General features: G+C 36.7%; 2 protein-coding genes across 2 annotated transcripts in view; one reads left to right on the forward strand and one right to left on the reverse strand.

Moving 5' to 3' along the window:
* The window catches only part of LOC125681944 (uncharacterized), a 23,813-nt gene extending 13,203 nt beyond the window's left edge, over positions 1-10,610 (forward strand). Inside the window, exons 6-7 of the mRNA XM_048922235.2 lie at positions 3,644-3,852; positions 7,327-10,610. Coding sequence (XP_048778192.1) covers positions 3,644-3,852; positions 7,327-7,596 — 479 coding nt within the window. The 3' untranslated portion in view covers positions 7,597-10,610. The remainder of the gene's footprint in view (positions 1-3,643; positions 3,853-7,326) is intronic.
* A 1,777-nt stretch (positions 10,611-12,387) lies between these two features.
* On the reverse strand, positions 12,388-19,438 carry LOC125681940 (2',5'-phosphodiesterase 12-like). The gene is made up of 7 exons (XM_048922223.2): positions 18,549-19,438; positions 18,067-18,206; positions 17,441-17,603; positions 16,117-16,246; positions 15,188-15,343; positions 13,697-13,814; positions 12,388-13,372 (listed from the first exon to the last, which is right to left on the reverse strand). Exons 1-7 carry the CDS (start codon positions 19,340-19,342, stop codon positions 13,116-13,118), a joined length of 1,758 nt encoding a protein of 585 aa, XP_048778180.2. The 5' UTR covers positions 19,343-19,438; the 3' UTR covers positions 12,388-13,115.
* Between the last annotated feature and the right edge of the window lie 33 nt (positions 19,439-19,471).

The raw sequence follows: 19,471 nt of genomic DNA on the forward strand, positions 1-19,471 counted from the left end.
CGAATTAAAGCCTATTAGATATACAGAGCATTAACACAAAGAATATTTTTAATACAATTTTGAATTTTTAAAAGCATTGCATTAAACTGTCATGAGAACGTTAAGCGCATCTAATATAAGTTAAATCTTGAGGCATTGTATTCAGAAAAAAATACTTCAGCTAATTCAGGGCCTCTTTGTATTCATCACTATTGTGAAGTGGGGGAAAATTCACAAATAAAATGTAGTCAGATTGGCACAATAAAGAACTCTCACTGTTTCTTCCCAACCTATTCCTTTTTTTTCTGAATCTCTCGGGACATCTTTCCTTGAGAACGAGAAGTCATATTTGAAAATAGAGACATTCCCGCACATGTGTCAACACCGGAAAATGGCTGTTTACGACGTAATATATTAATTTGATAGACATTTTCTTATATTCAATTAAAACAAACTGGGTTTTTTTCAAATGAAAATAAATTCATTTTATATCTATTTATCCGAAACATAACTTTACACACATTAACATCGAGTAAATGTCGTAAAACATCACTTCCGACAATGACTATTTATTAGAACTAAAAATAGAGATTATGTCATCACGTGGTTCAAAATTGCTCATAAACTCTTTACAGTTATTTTTTTAAGTTAAGAATAAAATATCTTATGGTTTAAAGTAAAGTTTCTTGTTTATTTTTTCAACACGACCAGTCAGACTAGTAAATCGACATTTCACCCAACCGAACCTATCATTTAGTAGACTCGGTCGGTCGGACGTGCCTTAGTGTCAAACCCTGGTTACTATAGAATCGTTAAAATTCAGGGAGGCCAATTTTTAAGGATTGTTAAGATGTACCATTTTGAGATATATAATGGTTTATGGTTTCTGTGTATTGAAACTATATATAAGTTGGGTTTTTCATTGCAATTTGGAATTTGTGGGATAGGGGACCTATCAAATATTGAGCCCCCACAAAATCTCTTAAATTCTTTAGTTATATGTCAAATCATTTCAATTTAAAATGCTATATCTCAGAGTTTTTGCTAGGTTTCTATAAGACTTTGTACACCTAAGAAATAAATTTCATTTTTGAAAATTTATATGGGTATGGACTGTGGCGCTGTACATCAGCATACCTCTTGAAGTGCTTCATGAGAGGTTTGCCAGTGTAAAGCATTGCAGTTCATACCCTCATGTATTTTCAAAAACGAAATGTATTTTTTATATTTACAGTTTACTTTCATTTCTGTTGGAATTCCCAGCCATTAAAATAGACATACTATTTTCTATCAAGATTCATACATTGTTCACAACTGCAAATAAAGGATATTATTATTATGCATCACATTTACAAGGAAATGTTTATCATTATACCCCCCGCAACAAGTTGTGGGGGGAGTATACTGGAATCAGGTTGTCCGTCTGTCCGTCCGTCCGTCTGTAGACGCAATGGTTTCCGGACTCTAAAGCATTATTCTTTCCACCTACCGTCACCATATCATATATATGGACTACCCATGGGATGAAGATGTTCCCTATCGATTTTGGGGTCAAAAGGTCAAAGGTCAAGCGCACTGGACATCGAAGTAGCAATATGGTTTCCGGGCTCTAAAGCGTTATCCTTTCCACCTACAGTCACCATATCATACATATGGACTACCCATGGGATGAAGATGTTCCCTATTGATTTTGGGGTCAAAAGGTCAAAGGTCAAGCGCACTGGACATCGAAGTAGCAATATGGTTTCCGGGCTCTAAAGCGTTATCCTTTCCACCTACAGTCACCATATCATACATATGGACTACCCATGGGATGAAGATGTTCCCTATTGATTTTGGGGTCAAAAGGTCAAAGGTCACGCGCACTGGACATCGAAGTAGCAATATGGATTCCGGGCTCTAAAGCTTTATCCTTTCCACCTACAGTCACCATATCATACATATGGACTACCCATGGGATGAAGATGTTCCCTATCGATTTTGGGGTCAAAAGGTCAAAGGTCAAGCGCACTGGATATCGAAGTAGCAATATGGTTTCCGGGCTCTAAAGCGTTATCCTTTCCACCTACAGTCACCATATCTTACATATGGACTACCCATGGGATGAAGATGTTCCCTATCGATTTTGGGGTCAAAAGGTCAAAGGTCAAGCGCACTGGATATCGAAGTAGCAATATGGTTTCCGGGCTCTAAAGCGTTATCCTTTCCACCTACAGTCACGATATCTTACATATGGACTACCCATGGGATGAAGATGTTCCCTATCGATTTTGGGGTCAAAAGGTCAAAGGTCAAGCGCACTGGACATCGAAGTAGCAATATGGTTTCCGGGCTCTAAAGCGTTATCCTTTCCACCTACAGTCACCATATCATACATATGGACTACCCATGGGATGAAGATGTTCCCTATTGATTTTGGGGTCAAAAGGTCAAAGGTCAAGCGCACTGGACATCGAAGTAGCAATATGGTTTCCGGGCTCTAAAGCGTTATCCTTTCCACCTACAGTCACCATATCATACATATGGACTACCCATGGGATGAAGATGTTCCCTATTGATTTTGGGGTCAAAAGGTCAAAGGTCACGCGCACTGGACATCGAAGTAGCAATATGGATTCCGGGCTCTAAAGCTTTATCCTTTCCACCTACAGTCACCATATCATACATATGGACTACCCATGGGATGAAGATGTTCCCTATCGATTTTGGGGTCAAAAGGTCAAAGGTCAAGCGCACTGGATATCGAAGTAGCAATATGGTTTCCGGGCTCTAAAGCGTTATCCTTTCCACCTACAGTCACCATATCTTACATATGGACTACCCATGGGATGAAGATGTTCCCTATCGATTTTGGGGTCAAAAGGTCAAAGGTCAAGCGCACTGGATATCGAAGTAGCAATATGGTTTCCGGGCTCTAAAGCGTTATCCTTTCCACCTACAGTCACGATATCTTACATATGGACTACCCATGGGATGAAGATGTTCCCTATCGATTTTGGGGTCAAAAGGTCAAAGGTCATGCGCACTGGACATCGAAGTAGCAATATGGTTCGGTTTGTCATGCCATTTGTTTTTTACACTCAGAAAAGAGGTAGTTTATACCTATTACCAACACCCTTTGGGAGATTGGGGTAAGCGGGGGGTATTCTTAGTGAGCATTGCTCACAGTACCTCTTGTTACAATTGGTAAAGGTATCAAAGGCAAAAAAAACTGTGGAAATATAACTATACAGAGATGACAATTTTGTGTGTGGGTGTTTACAAAGTCTTGACTTGTAGGGTTACATTCTGGTGCTGGATGTATGTATACTGTCTTATATACTAATGTCAAACATTAGTTTGGGAGAGGGCTAAAATACTGTAGAATCATTTTAATTCGTGTGGGCCAACGTTCGTGGGCAAGCAAAATTTTGCTGGTTCGTGGGGATGTAATTTCGTGGGTAAGCGATACATTGTTACTAGGAGAGATAACTCTACTTGATTTAAAATATGTTCAAGAACACATAAATTCATGGGTAAGAGTGACCCACGAAATCCACGGACATCAATCTCCCACGAACAATGGTGATTCCACAGTAGGCTATGCCTGCTGCCTGATCTCATTCTCTTATTGTGAATAAAATATTTTTTTAAATTAAAATTAATGTTGAACACCTTTTATTAGCATGCAGTCCTGGGTGTAAAAGAAAGGAACTGTGCACAGAGAATGATAAAGGAGTGTTTGCCGATGTAAGGTACTTCCAAATGGGACAGGTCTATATTCCATCCGATGTAGAGGAACGATTTCTGAGACAGCTAACATTGAAGGAAGACTCGGAAAGAGAGAAATTGCTTCAAAAAGCTCAAGTGGAGAGAAAAATAACCTCCTCACAGGTATTCAAAAATTAGTTTGGCTCTTATGGGTCTCCATCCTACTGTTGATTTGGGTTTTTCGTTTTAAAGTAGGTAGAAATTTGTGTAGTATTATAATTTAGATTTAGACTGTGAACTTTTACTGTAAGGGAGATTAAAAGTTCACTGTATGTTTTTAATTATTTTTCTGCACATCTTTGGACCCATACATTTTTAACCACCTTATATCTACAATGTATATAAATGTATTTCTTATAACGATGTTAATTATTAGCAAGTTACACTTAAGCCATTGTAGGCTTAACATGCACAACCTCAGTAGATCAAAAAGATTGCAGAGATTAATGATTTCATAGGTTTTTGCAAAACCTTTAAGTAATTAAACTTTCTGCATAGAAGTATATCTTTAATCATGAGGTATGATAAAAAATCTGGTGAGCTATTTATTACTGAAAAAGTTTATATTTTCTATTTAAAATGTTATCAAGGGCAATAACTCCTATGCAGGTATTTCCTTTACAGTACATGTACATATACATCTATTATACAATGATTTCCCTAATATCCATGATTAATATCTATGAAAAGTTTGTCTTTTTTTTTCATGCTGTTGAACGAAAAGGTGTGATTTTTATACACCCGTCTTTAGACGGGACATACTATGGTACAGCAATGTTTGTACATCAGTCTGTCCGTTCAGGGTTTTTTGTTTCTAATTTCATTTCTCTGTCATATATCAAGCTGAAACTTGCAATGTATCTTCTTTGCGGATCACTCTAGATCATGTTGCAATTTTGATCCATTTCGACCTCTCTTGCAGGAGTTTTGCCCCTTTATTTGAAAATTATTGTTACATATAGGGTACATAATTTGTCCGGCAATTTTCAAGTGAGGACCAAGATGGTTTGTTTGGGTATTGAAGATGTGCATGTGGCAAGGATTTTAATTTAATTTTCTTCAGTTTTTTAGAAAATCGCAGGTTGTTGATTTAAGTTCGTTTTAATCCCTTACCGACAAAGTCGAAGGGGACTTCAGGTTTGCGTTTTCAAGTTTCTCCGTCTGTCTGTCCAGTTTTCCGCACTTTTTTTCTCTGTTCTTGCAGATATTTATTTTATATTTGGTAAGTTGCTTTGCCATAACAAGTTACAAATCAAGTTCAAATTTCCTCTCGGTCCGTTGATTTTTCACTTAGTTATGGCCCTTGGACTTAAAAAAAATAACATGAATTATCAGTTTTCTTGACTTTTTATAATGTGCTTGCAGATATGCATTTGATATTCAGTACATCATGATGATTGCTTTGCCATAACAAGTTACAGATCGATTTTGAAGTTTTCCTGGTTTAGTCTTTGTACCTGAATAGTAGTTGATTTCCAACCATTAATATTCTTATCTTGGTTTCCCAATCTTCCCTTTTACCATAACCTTAGTTTCATAATGAACTTCAAATATTGTTGCGGTCCAATAATTTTTGCCTCTAGTAGGGGACTGTATTGCTTTGCAATACTCTCAGAATGCTTGTTCACTTAGTTACAGTCCTAGGACTTAGCAAAATAGCATGAATTATCAGTTTTCCAGATTTTTTTTATTGTGCTTGCAGATATTCATTTGATATTTAGTACATTGCTTTGCCATAACAAGTTACAGATCAAGTTTGAATTTCGTCTTGGTCCGTCGATTTCTCACTTAGTTATGGCCCTTGGACTTAGAAAAATAGCATGAATTATCAGTTTTCCAGATTTTTTTTATTGTGCTTGCAGATATTCATTTGATATTTAGTACATTGCTTTGTCATAACAAGTTACAGATCAAGTTTGAATTTCGTCTTGGTCCGTCGATTTCTCACTTAGTTATGGCCCTTGGACTTAGAAAAATAGCATGAATTATCAGTTTTCCAGATTTTTTTTATTGTGCTTGCAGATATTCATTTGATATTTAGTACATTGCTTTGTCATAACAAGTTACAGATCAAGTTTGAATTTCGTCTTGGTCCGTCGATTTCTCACTTAGTTATGGCCCTTGGACTTAGAAAAATAGCATGAATTATCAGTTTTCCAGATTTTTTTTATTGTGCTTGCAGATATTCATTTGATATTTAGTACATTGCTTTGTCATAACAAGTTACAGATCAAGTTTGAATTTCGTCTTGGTCCGTTGATTTTTCATTAAGTTATGGCCCTTGGACTTAGAAAAATAACATGAATTGTTAGATTACATCCAAGTTTCTTATCTCTGTAGATAAGAGTACTACACTCATTAAAACTTCTAGCATAGTAATACAACAATATAGCTAAATTATTCATGATCACCTACATGTAACAGTTTATTGACTTGATTAAAGACCTAAACCTAATTTTTTTTCATGATGATCTTTTTTCCTAGTCTAGTGTCTCCTCGAATAGTAGTTGATATCCAACCATTCCTATCCTGGTTCCCCAATTTTCCCTTTTACCATAACCTACATATTGAACTTTGAATATTGTTGTGGTAAAGTAATTTTTGCAACCGGTAGGGGACTATGTATTGCCATGCAATACGCTCAGAATGCTTGTTAGGAAATATTACATAAGGAGTACATGATTTGTCCAGTGAACTCCAACCAGTTTTCAAGTGAGAACCTTCGTATTCTTACAGGGTATTTATGCTTGTAGCAAGGATTTTGATTTCCTTCAATTTTTGAGAAAATTAAAGATTGTGGAACTTCATCAGTTTTGATGAATTATTTCATAGAAAGTACGTGATTTGTCCGTTTTCCCTTCCGCAGTTTTCATGTGAGGACATTTTTACTTTACAGAGTATTTGTAAGGGTATGGAAGACGTTCATGTGGCAAGGATTTTGATTTTATTTTTTTTTTTTTTTTGAGACAATTACAAGTTGTTGAACTTAGTCCATTTTGAGGAAATATATTAAATAAAGGACATGGTTTGTCTTTTTAACTCTTCTCTTAGTTTGGAAGCTTGGGTATTTGTAAATAACTTGAAGATGTGAATAGTGCAAGAATTTTGCTTCTTAACCATTTTTTAATTTTCTTTGATGTTTTAATGGTTTACAGGTTATTGAACTTGGTCAAATTTGGGTAATAATTTACACACAAAAGTCTTGGTTTGTCCATCTATCTCTTGTCACAGTTTAGGCCAAGACCCTTCATTCATACAATGCAAAGAAAGTATGTCACAGCCTGATGATGGCTGATACTACCTGAAGCAAAATTCTACAAATTATGGTTTAAGAAAAACACCCTATGTAATCATTTTTATGGGCGTATCATGTACTGTTTGCGGTACTCTTGTTTGATGTCGATATAAATGTATACTGTCTGACATTTTTAAAAAGGTGGCAACATATATATTTCTTTAATCATTGATTAAATAAAAAGAAAATTAAGCAGTATTAAGTGGAAATTAATACAGTTTTTCTGCTTTGAACTTATGATAATGTGAAGTCACATTAGGTAGGAGTCACCTTGATATACTGTACTCTGCTTGTGTTGCCAGGTTCAGAAGATAAAGAATGTAGCCCAGGAGGTGAGGGAGGAGGCCCAGGCTCAGTCCAACCTGATAAAGGTCACCTCTAGTGCCAACTACACTGTCACCATCGAAAGCGCCCGCGGTCAGGGCCTGACAACTCTCTACAGAGAACTTCGCATCACCAACCAGATTCACAAAAACAGCTTCGACTACCTACGCACCCTCAGAGGCCTAGACAATGTCTGGCTAACTGTGGACTTCGACCAAAGGATCGCTGGGTCTTTTGGAAAGAATTAATTTCTTTAATTGATTTGCGTGTATGTTAGTTTTTCTTTTTTTATATCCTTTATTTTTATGTACTGTAGTTTTTTTTATCCTTTTGACAAACATTTTTTACAGGTAGAAAGAACCAAGGTGATAGACACACCATACGTTTGTTCCGTTGATTTCTGTCATGCTTTACTCCTCTGTGGAATCAGTTTGAATTCATGGGACCTAATTTTCATAGAGTGCCAATATTTAATATGGATGTGGTTTCTGTTTATTATGTCTCCCCTTCCCAGAAGAGGGACATTGTGGAAGTTCTTCTTCTGCCTCTCATGCATTTTTTCTTTTTGACATAGACCTTTGATATTTGGTATGTGGGTATACCATGATAAGACAGTGTGTCATGTGCCATTTTTGATGACTTTGACCTTTTATGTAAAGGTCAAATAACTTGTCTTTTGATATAGGCCTTTGATATTTGGTATGTTGATATACCATAAGAGTGTCGCGTGCCATTTCTGATGACCTTTGACCTTGACCGTTTATGTGAAGGTCAAATAATAGAATTTTTGAGCTTTTTTTTGTTTTTTGTCAGGACCATAACTTTTTTCTCTTTTGACATAGGCCTTTGATAATTTGGGAATGTGGGTACACCATAAGACAGTATGTCATGGGCCATTTTTTGATGACCTTTAATGTAAAGGTCAAATAATAGAATTAAAAATGGGTCACTGTTGTCTACATTCAACACTGTGCCTTGATGAAAGCACATATACATATAGGTGACTGTTATCTACGGTTAACTCTTAATTCTCCACTTTAAAGATTATCCCTAAAATGTTTTTAAAACTGTGATAAATGGAAGGGGAGACATCAGTTTTAGTGTGCCAAAACAATTCTTCCTAGTTATTTCATGTTTATGGGATAGGGTAATCTCGGCTGAGATTCGGTTTGGCTGAATATTTGGACTTGACGCCTTCACTCACGAAGGCGTCGGTCCAAATATTCAGCCGAGATTAGGGATAGCGGTATCTGGAAATTTAGCCTCCAGGAAATATAATGATTCCACAGTATGATTATTTGCACAAACCATTTTAAGTACCTACATGTAACACACATATATATATATATATATATATATATATATATATATATATATGTATATTTACTCACATTTGTAAACGAGTTATTGGTTTAGCAGAGAATTTTAAACTTCCATCAATATTTGAAAGTATTCAATTTAACATTTGAATGCAAATGTTATCTAACAAATTCTACCATTCAATTTACTGTAAAGATGTTTCTGATTAGTGCAGCTTGAAATTGTCATCTGTGATCAGGACTCATTCAGGGATATGTAAATAGTTATGAAGGGTAAACTTGCTCTGCCTTAAATACAACTTAACACTGGATTTACAATATACTTTTCACCTCAGATTACCTTTACTGATTGAAAGTTGTCTTGTTGTCAACATTTTGATGTATTTTCCAGAACTATTACATTTATTTGTAACAGAACTCATGTTTGAAAATATTCTCTACAACCAATTGTCCAAATCAAGTCAAACTTAATATGAGCAAGATGAGACCACAACACAGTACATGTCCAGAAGTCTACCCAGGAAATACACACAAGCCCAGAACTCATTCCAGCACATCACCCGCCCATTGTTGGTCAAAATAGGGATAAAAATCCTTGACTCATTTTCTGCTCTCAAGCAAAGAAGCTGCACAGTTTGGAATTGATAACCATGTACAAGCTTTGGTTTGTAGTGAAGGTTCTGATGTAGTTTGAACATGGCGCTTGGTTCAGAATGGCACCAAAAGTAAAGCATCTTGGGCTGGCTGAAGAACGCATCCCTCCCCCTAATTTTGGAGAAATAATGAAAAATTTAATCCAAAGGTATGTATTGCCCCCTTCATTCACTTCCTGGAGACTTGTGAGGTGGGCAGTGTGATCCACGGATCTCATTCATGTAATGTACGAGTTGTTTTTATTTGCTGCTATTTATTGATTGGATCTATATCACTAGTCCCATTATCATGACTTATACAGCTTACAGATCCAGACTTTGAAATCCTTCTCTTAACGTTTGCTTTTCTTACTCCTAATTTTAAAACCATGTGTGTAGGTCTTTGATCTGTAAGTATGGAGAGAGAGAGTAGTTACTAAATCGCTGTACATAACATGTAACTTGTGTGCGCTATTTAGTTTGTGTTTCACAAGAAGCATGTGAATTTAGATATCTTAGTATGTAGGTTTTTTAATGAAAAAGAGCACATACATGTACCTCATAATGTAATGAAAACAGGTAGCATGTGCAGGAATGTGAACTCAGATATGTAAAGCTGTATAATGTTTAAAACATATTTCTTTTAATTAACATGGGGGGAAATATTCAATGCAATAATTATATATATGTCAAATTTTGTAAGTGCCTTATATAAGACATATAGAAGATATGCATGCTATCCAATAATTACATACTCCTCAAGGCTATAGATGACTCTATTGTATAATAATGTAATCAACATGAAGGTTGCTAAAGATTTTGTTTATTTTGAAAAAAAGTATTTTATTTAAAGTTATCATGGGCATGTGAAAACAATGACCATCTAAAGCTTGATGATTTTGTCTTTATGGTCTGTTAAACATTATCTGTTATACTGTAAGATACAATGCAAATATTAAGTTTTCTAAGGAAATCATATTGCAAGCAAATGCAAAATTGCTTATACAGTCATGGTTGTAAATAAGTAAATGCAGTCCCAGTGCTTTTAGATTTGTGACTTTTGTTGTACAAATACTAGTATGTTATATGGATTGAAGAGAAATCTTATTAAAATGTTGAAAGGTTGACATTAAAAGATATTATAGCGATTCTGTCAGAGATCTCTCTTAATTACAGCATAATCTCATGCAAGAGAATATAACTCGCCGCTCTGAATTGTATTTGTGCAATATTTTATACAAAGAGTCATTTTCCCATGTATATGTATAAATGTTCCAAATAAATAGGTTTAATAAAATTTTACTTTTAGACTGCTGCAGTTTTTGTCTATTTTACCCTGCAACAAAGTTTAGGTAGTGGGTGTTATCTGTGTCTAAAGACAGAGTGGTCTGTGACTATAGAAAGAATGGTCCGTGTCTAAAGACAGAATGGTCCACGTCTAAAGACAGAATGGTGCATGTCTAAAGACTGAGTGGTGCGTGTCTAAAGACAGAATGGTCCATGTTTAAAGACAATGGTCCATATCTATAGACAGAGTGGTGGTCTGTGTCTAACGACAGAATGGTCCATGTCTAAAGACCGAATGGTCCATGTTTAAAGACAGAGTGGTCTGTGTCTAAAGACAGAATGGTCCACCTCTAAAGACAGAATGGTACACGTCTAAAGACAGAATGGCCCACATCTAAAGGCAGAATTGTCCATGTCTAAAGACAGAATGGTGCCTGTCTAAAGACAGAATGGTTCATGTTTAAAGTGATATGGACACGATTTGAGCTGAAAATTTTCAAATTTTATTTTTTGATTTAGAATGCTTAACTAAGATATTACTAATGACCAGCAAAAATTTGAATGTCAGTAGTCAAGGTACATGAGAGATACAGAGGTCACAAGTCCTTGTTATGTAAACAAGGCTGTGCCATGTTTTTGTTTACATCAGTTAAAGAAACTAGTAAAATTTCGTTTAAAGCAGATTTTTTCAATTTATAAGTGAATTCTTAACACAATTAAATAGTTTCTAGTGTTTGGCACATCTCATTTTGTTTTAAACACGCTATTTTCTATTAAACAGTCTGATGTAAACAAATACATGGCACGAGCCTTGTTTACATAACAACGAATTGCGAGTGCTGTATCTCACTTATAACTCAACAACTGATATTCAAATTTTGGTTGATCATTAGAAATACTTTAGTTAAAAATTCTAAACAATAAAAATGGAAAAATAAAATTTGAAATTTTTCTGCTCAAATCGTGTCCATGCCTCTTTAAAGACACAATGGTCCATGTCTATAGACAGATGGTGATTTCCCTATTCACCAGGAGTCACCCTACTTAGCAGACTCGCTGTGAGGGGTGTGGATCCTGCCCTACTTAAAAGACTCACTGTGAGGGGGGTGGATCCCACCCTACTTGGCAAACTCGCTGTGAGGGGGTGGATCCCGCCCTACTTAGCAGACTCGCTGTGATGGAGTGGATCCCGCCCTACTTAGCAGACTCGCTGTGAGGGGGTGGATCCCGCCCTACTTAGCAGACTCGCTGTGAGGGGGTGGATCCCGCCCTACTTAGCAGACTCGCTGTGAGGGGGTGGATCCCGCCCTACTTAGCAGATTCGCTGTGATGGGGGTGGATCCCGCCCTACTTAGCAGACTCGCTGTGATGGGGGTGGATCCCGCCTTACTTAGCAGACTCGCTGTGATTGGGTGGATCCCGCCCTACTTAGCAGACTCACTGTGATTGGGGTGGATCCCGCCCTAATTAGCAGACTCGCTGTGATGGGGGTGGATCCCGCCTTACTTAGCAGACTCGCTGTGATTGGGTTGGTCCTGATTGATTTCTTGGGTCAACAAGTGAAGCTAGCCGGACACTGATATACAAAAATGGTTTAATAGGCCTAGCGAGTTTCCTGTTCACCGAGAGCCACTAAATTTAACATGCCAACTTGTCATCGAATTAAAATTATTGGAAAACAGTTTCCGGGAGTCATCTGATTTCATTTTTCCCTCAAGAGTCAACAAAATTCACACACAGGCAATTAGGGAGACCTGCATCAATTTCGTGGAGTTAAAAGGTCAAGCAATCTGGACTCTGATGTGGGAAAAAATATTTTATTAACTATCGTGATACCGGCCCCATTCCATTGTGGTCTTGGCAGGTTGTTCATCATTCCAACTAGCTGCAATAATTCAGCCCTCTCCGATTTTTTTTTTTCTATCTTGAAAACATCGGAATAAAAAAATCGGATAGGGGCTACATTATTGCAGCTACATTCCAACTAGAACAGTTATACAGTAAAACACGGTTATAATAAACATGCTTATTACGAATCCACACTTATGGCAAAGTGATATTCATTCCATCAACAGGAGGAAAATAACGAAAATGTTGTTGGATATATTAAACAAAGTTTGGTATTATTAACAAACAGTTTTTCGCTGGCCCTGCAGGTTCGCTATAACTGAGTTTACTCTAATTATAAATGAAACTCGTAGCCAGAATGAATCTCAAAATATACCCACAAAAAATCCTCCACAAACTGAAGAAATGAACAATTTCCTTAATTACCACTACATCGTTAACCCCACCACAAAATCATTACCCCACATACATCCATCCCAAAACCACAAACTTTGACCCCATTTCTAGTTAGAATGACGTGTGCCCTGTCATGAGCACAATTGATATAAAACAAAGCAATACTTCTACAGAATTTCTTTGAATATTTGTCCTTGCACACTATCAATGAAAGACCTAGGGTATATCTTTAAATACTTTATAAGACCTGTTCAAATTTCCCAAAATCTGCAATAGTTTTTAAAATCACTTCCACCTAACTTCACAAATCTGTGCTATATGATCTGAAGGAAAAACGATACTGGGCAGAGCGACATGCTGAGTGACCAGTTCATGATCAGGGGGAGGGACTACATTGACCACTTCCAAATTGTCATCCACAAACACATAGTCCAGTTGTCCATGAAAACTGCCCACATAGTTAGTGTAGCTCGGATAACCACAGGCGCTGGTCAGCTTAAAACTGTGGGAGAAGTCAAAGTTTGTCACTTTCTTTCCAGTTTCTGAAAAACAAAAATCCGTTTTAATTTGAGAATAATTTTGACTATTGTGGTATTTGGGGCTATGTGGATATTGGTCTGGAGAGCTCAGTGGTGAGAGCACCTGACTAGTAATGCAGGGGTCCTGAGTTTGATTCCCAGTCCAGCCCAAAATTTTCTCATTCCTATTTCATTTTCATATACATCTGTCCTTGTATACACACACATATTACATTCTGATGTTTTATTGTAGGTAAACAAATTCAAATTCAATGGAGACATTGAGAAATTAATCCAAGCATGGCATAAGGAAGAAAAGGGAATGAAATACTTTGTGTAAAATGATACCTTTGATTTGTAAATCGTATTCCTCGGGATCGATGTGACCTCTGCTCAGAAATCTGTGTAAAGGACTTTTGGGATTGGCGTTGAAGTCTCCACAAAAAACTAAGGAAATGTTGTCTCCCTGTCAGACAACAGAACACACTTCTGCACTCTTTTATCGATTGTTTAAACACACATTTGATGATATGAGGTGACAAATAGGAGAAATTGAACCTGCAGTTTTCTTGAAATTAGTGGAAAAGACCAATTACCGGTACATACATGTATATTAGAGAAGAGCTACAAATCTGTTGCTACATTAAAATCTACAATAATTATTTTTATATAAACTTCATATAAACGACTTTATTCCCATACCCTTCACCTAACCCAAATGACATACATTCATGATAACGAAACATATTCTGGTCACAGGCCATCTTTGTATAAAATATGGACCCCGTTAATTGTAATACAAATGAAAGTCTGAACAAGATTTTTATACTTTAAATATTCCTCTAACTAGTCAATATTCCTCTGACTAGTTAATATGACTCTGAGCTTGTCTAGTGAGACATTCTCTTCTCAGAGCATGCTTTGTATATTCATATTGCCAATTAATGTGACTTTGACCCTTTGTCATGAATTTGGCTAAAGGAAAAGATGCCTTATCATCATAAACAATTTCTTTGTGAACTACGAGCTTGAGACCTTTGTTAATTCTAAGTTTGTGATAAGCTGTAAACAGACCTGTGTTAAGTATGAGCTTGCAATAAGCTATAAACAGACCTGTGTTAAGTATGAGTTTGTGATAAGCTGCAAACACACCTGTGTTAAGTATGAGCTTGCAATAAGCTATAAACACACCTGTGTTAAGTATGAGCTTGTGATAAGCTATAAACAGACCTGTGTTAAGTATGAGCTTGTGATAAGCTATAAACAGACCTGTGTTAAGTATGAGCTTGCAATAAGCTGCAAACACATGTGTTAAGTATGAGCTTGCAATAAGCTGCAAACATACTTGTGTTAAACAGACCTGTGTTAAGTATGAGCTTGCAATAAGATATAAACAGACCTGTGTTAAGTATGAGCTTGCAATAAGCTATAAACAGACCTGTTTTAAGTATGAGCTTGCAATAAGCTATAAACAGACCTGTGTTAAGTATGAGCTTGCAATAAGCTGCAAACAGACCTGTGTTAAGTATGAGCTTGCAATAAGCTGCAAACATACTTGTGTTAAGTATGAGCTTGCAATAAGCTGCAAACAGACCTGTGTTAAGTATGAGCTTGCAATAAGCTGCAACCAGACCTGTGTTAAGTATGAGCTTGCAATAAGCTGCAAACAAACCTGTTTTAAATATGAGCTTGTGATAAGCTAAGAACATACCTGTGCTAAGCATAAGCTTGTAAGCAGACCCACAAGCTGCTCTTGACCTTGCATTCACTGATACACAAATGGATGGACAGACAAGGAGAGAGGGGGGTGAGAAGGTATCATAAATTTGAGTCACAAACCTTTTCTCTGTATCTTTTCATCACATTTTCCAAATGCCTGATGCTAACAGCCCCCTGGAGAAGTCTGATGTGATCAAAATCTTTGTGGAAGAATAGATGGGTGTTGGCCACACAGACAGCCTTGTGTGGGTCAGTAAGGGACTCCAGGACACAGACCTGTCAAGAACACATCAGCATCTGAATGTTGTAAAGCATAGAACATTCATCTAAATATGGCCATAATTTCTTCATATTTCTCAAGTATTTACCAGGGTGCAGTTCTAAAATTGTGGAAATCTCATTCTCACACGTCAAACATTTTAGAAATTTAATCAGTCTGAAAAATGAAATATACTGCCAATATTGGTTGAACTGAACATATTTTTGTCAGTAAAAATTATAAGTTTTTTAAAACAACTCTGCTAGCCCCGGAGGCCATGGTTTGAAAGAATTTGCATTACTATTTTTATACTATATCGGGGGAGGCAATTTTGTTGTGAGTCTATCTCCCTTGGAAGAAACCATGCCTCTTCTCTTAATAACATTAAACCACTCCTTAGCCATCAATGTTTTAACAAATTTGCTAAATTCTGAAGATGAAGTAAAAATCGTATTTAAAAAAAAAAAAAGCCTAACAGACACATTTCGTTCAGAAAACATAAAACCTCCACTGGAAGAACATTTTGCTCAGTAGACCTCATAAAAAAATTAAAAGCTTATTGCAGAATTTTTTTTTTGATATGTTAAAATCTAAGATTGTTAAAGAAAGAAAATTCAGCCTCATCCATGGTCAAGACCATCTGTGGCATATTTAACACCTGACCTTGATCTAAAGTACCAAGAAGTGGCGAAGGTCACAGACAGACTACCAGACAGGCAAGTAGACCAACCACAGAGCTACCTTTGGGGAATAAAAATGCTTGTTAAAGTTTACAAATGTGCAGTATTACTTGTAAGACATTCTTTCTCTTTTTGTAGAACTCGTACAAGATTTCATGATCCGCCACTTTTTGCTGAATATCTTGATAGTCTTCCTCCTCCAAGCTTTGTGTTATGTCGATGTTATGTTCCTCTGCAACCCTGAAATAACAACCTTCCTGTTATATATCTACATATATTACCAAAGTTCTGTTTAAACTTTAAATTTTATTCATTTTACAAAGATTATCAAACAAGTTCTACAACTTCTATTAATGTTTCTTGTCGACTCAGATTTTAGCGTGAAGGGGTGATTGATATGGGAGGAAACCAGAGTACCCGGACAAAACTCACTTGTCCGAGCGGGCGACTGCCATACCCTCTCACATACAACCACTGCCGATCCTGAGGATCTAACCCGGGTCGCAGCAGTGAGAGGCAAGGGTGCTAACCACTACACTACCCAGACACCCTTTAACACTCTGTAGATATGCCTTATTCATGCTAACAGTACCTTCAACAACGTCAGACAGAGCAGTCACCGCAGAGATGTTATATTACACATAATATATGAACCTGGTATGTGTATACCAGTACTTCATAACGGACATATCGCATGTTTTCGAAGGGAACAAAATTATATAAGACTCGTCTTTCTTATGCATTTAGTAAATAATTCTAATGGTTAGTGTGCCAAAATATTGCAATAATCAATCATAATGTGGATTTAAATCTCAACCCCGACTGCAAAAAATCATTGTACAAAGTCAAATTAAAATGCATATTTGATGATGATAATGATGATGTAGATGGTGATGTGTAAATGTAGTAGTATCTCAACACAGATAAAACAGCGGCGCTTTAGATGGCTAGGTCATGTTCTGAGAATGCCCAGTGAGAAGATTCCAAAAACTGCCTTGCACTGGACACCACCAGGGAAACGAAAGCCAGGAAGACCTCGAACCAAACTGGAGGAGAACCATCCAAGCGGAAGGTTACACCTGGGGGCAGGCTCAACACTTGGCAAAGGACAGGGACAATTGGAGGAAGCTTGTTGGTGCCTTATGTCCCACCGGGGATGAAGAGGATAAGTAAGTAAGTAAGATGGGGATGTGAACATTTAAGAAATATCATATTGAAATCAAATCTCAGGCTAATATGATTTTCGGAATCAGGATGCATCCAACAGGATATATCATGTGATTTAATTCTTTGGGTTAACTTAAAATTACGAACATGTTGACAGATGTTTATTTGTATTCAATCTGTTTAAGATACAAATTGAGTGATCTACTATGCACTATTTGAGAGATCTGTATTTTAACCAGATTGAGTTGTATTGCATTAGAAACTGACTTGAACTTTGACATCCTGTAAAACAAGGCCTCTCCCTCTTGTATCTTCCCCGATTTCATTTGGTACATCCCTGAAAAGCCATTTATCTCCATCGCAGGCAACAGATATTTGTCAAATACTTTCCGATCCACTTCTTGAAGACAAATTATATCAGCATTGTATCCTGCAAAAATCATTCTGTCGATATTAAAGGCACCAAGAGTTCATCTTCTCACCTATATGCCGTCAATCTATAAATCTTTTAGTAGATTTATTTTTTACAAAATTGGATCAAACTGCTATAGATTAATTTTCGTGTACTTTTAATGAAAATTAGTCTAAGTCACTGAAAGACAATATAGGGGATTTCATTTTCATAAAATATTTTTGCAAATTTCATAAACCTACAAAATTATCAAAACAGTATCTACAGCAAAAACCACAGGCACCAAGCAGCTTGAAAAATTTTGACCCCTAGTATTTATGATAAATTTTAAACTTTTATAATTTACTAGTAGGGGTCAAAATTTTACAAGCGAGCTTGATGACTGTGACAAAAATATTAAAATCACTGATGTACAGTACATCTGAGATTTTTTTTTATACATGTAGATATAATTCTGAAGACAGTGAGATTGTAGAATTACCAAGGATTTCTTTCAGAAGGAGCTGTTTCCTGTAGTCTATAGACAATGCGTATGGAGCACAATAAGGATACAACTCATTCCTAGTGAACTCTGTGTCTGCGAACGCATCAGCGAGTATGTTGTAGGACATCACTCTACAACTAATATATATATACAGTATATAAATCAATAACTAAATCTTCAAGATTAAAAGCATAAACAGCACAGACCCCCCCCCCCCCCCCCCATGCCCCAAATTTTCTTCTTCAATTACAAATTACAATGTCTAGATGCAATTCATTAGATATTGACCTATCAACATGATCAATTATGATCTAAAAACCAAAGTATATATATAATAAATGCATTGTGTTTACATCGACTGTACAGTATCATGTTTCCCGCAAATGATAAATAGACGGATTAAATGTCGACGTTGTGGTGCAAGATGTTAAGGGTCTTCACTCATCTCAATGTTTGCACGTACTGTAAACACATATTACCTTGTGGGACCTGTCATCTCCGTTGTGTACACATGTCTCATCTCAAATGGACAGATCCCTGGGCCTGCCTCTACCTCCACTTTACTGAACACTGTGGACTCAAACCCTGATTTATCACCCAACTTTGGAACACAGCTAAACTCAATCTTACAATCAATATCAGCATTGGTTGGAGTGTACAATCTATCATTGGACAAAAATTTTCTACTCTCATTCTGCTGGGAGATTTTAAGATGGTGAAAATCTTTATGCACACTTTTCCACTTGTAGTCAGAGTCTGACAAATTAGCAAACTGTAACTCCACCAATGGAAACACAGGGAATCCTGACATCATGCTTTTGGGGAGGTCTATCTTTAGAACTGTTGGTGGGTTAACCGATACCTGGTATTTCTGTTCATTAATGCTGACTTCTGACCCATGTTTCAATGCCTCTGATACACAGATTTTGCTTTCTGTGTTAAAATGAGCACCATTTATGGTGAAATTTAAATGAATATCTCCTTGTTCAATTTCAGCTTCGTTTTTCTTTCTCTTCCTTTTCATAAATTTTGAAGCTATTGAATTTTTAAGTCGTGATAATGTCTGTCCCAATTCCTCCTCTTTCAGTCTCTCCATGCGGAATTGCTTAGAGCTTGCTCCATTGTGGGAGTAGTCGAATTCCATTGACAGCCTGTCGTTATCGGGTAGCGAACGGACAGTGAACAAAGAGGTGGAAGCCATATTTTGGTCCTTCAGAATCTTCAGAAAAACACCTGTCCTGATCTGCAGCTTTTCTCTTATCAATCGAAACATACCATTGCGAACTTCACATTTCTGCGCTTGCACATGTTATTGCAATAAAACTAGAATTTCCTCGATGGCTGTTCACCAGTTTAGTGTACACCAAGCCCGATCCTATAGAAAGTAAATAAACGTGCCTCT

The sequence above is a fragment of the Ostrea edulis genome, chromosome 2 (genome assembly GCF_947568905.1).
Source record: "Ostrea edulis chromosome 2, xbOstEdul1.1, whole genome shotgun sequence".
Lineage (NCBI taxonomy): Eukaryota > Metazoa > Mollusca > Bivalvia > Ostreida > Ostreidae > Ostrea > Ostrea edulis.

Excerpts from the sequence above, each read along its gene's own strand:
- LOC125681940 (XM_048922223.2), bottom strand. The coding sequence starts at position 19,342 with ATGTTTCGATTGATAAGAGAAAAGCTGCAGATCAGGACAGGTGTTTTT. Across the intron at positions 17,604-18,066 it reads CCTTCTGAAAGAAATCCTTG|GATACAATGCTGATATAATT; the intron begins GTAATTCTACAA and ends TGATTTTTGCAG. Across the intron at positions 13,373-13,696 it reads ATACGATTTACAAATCAAAG|AAACTGGAAAGAAAGTGACA; the intron begins GTATCATTTTAC and ends TTTGTTTTTCAG.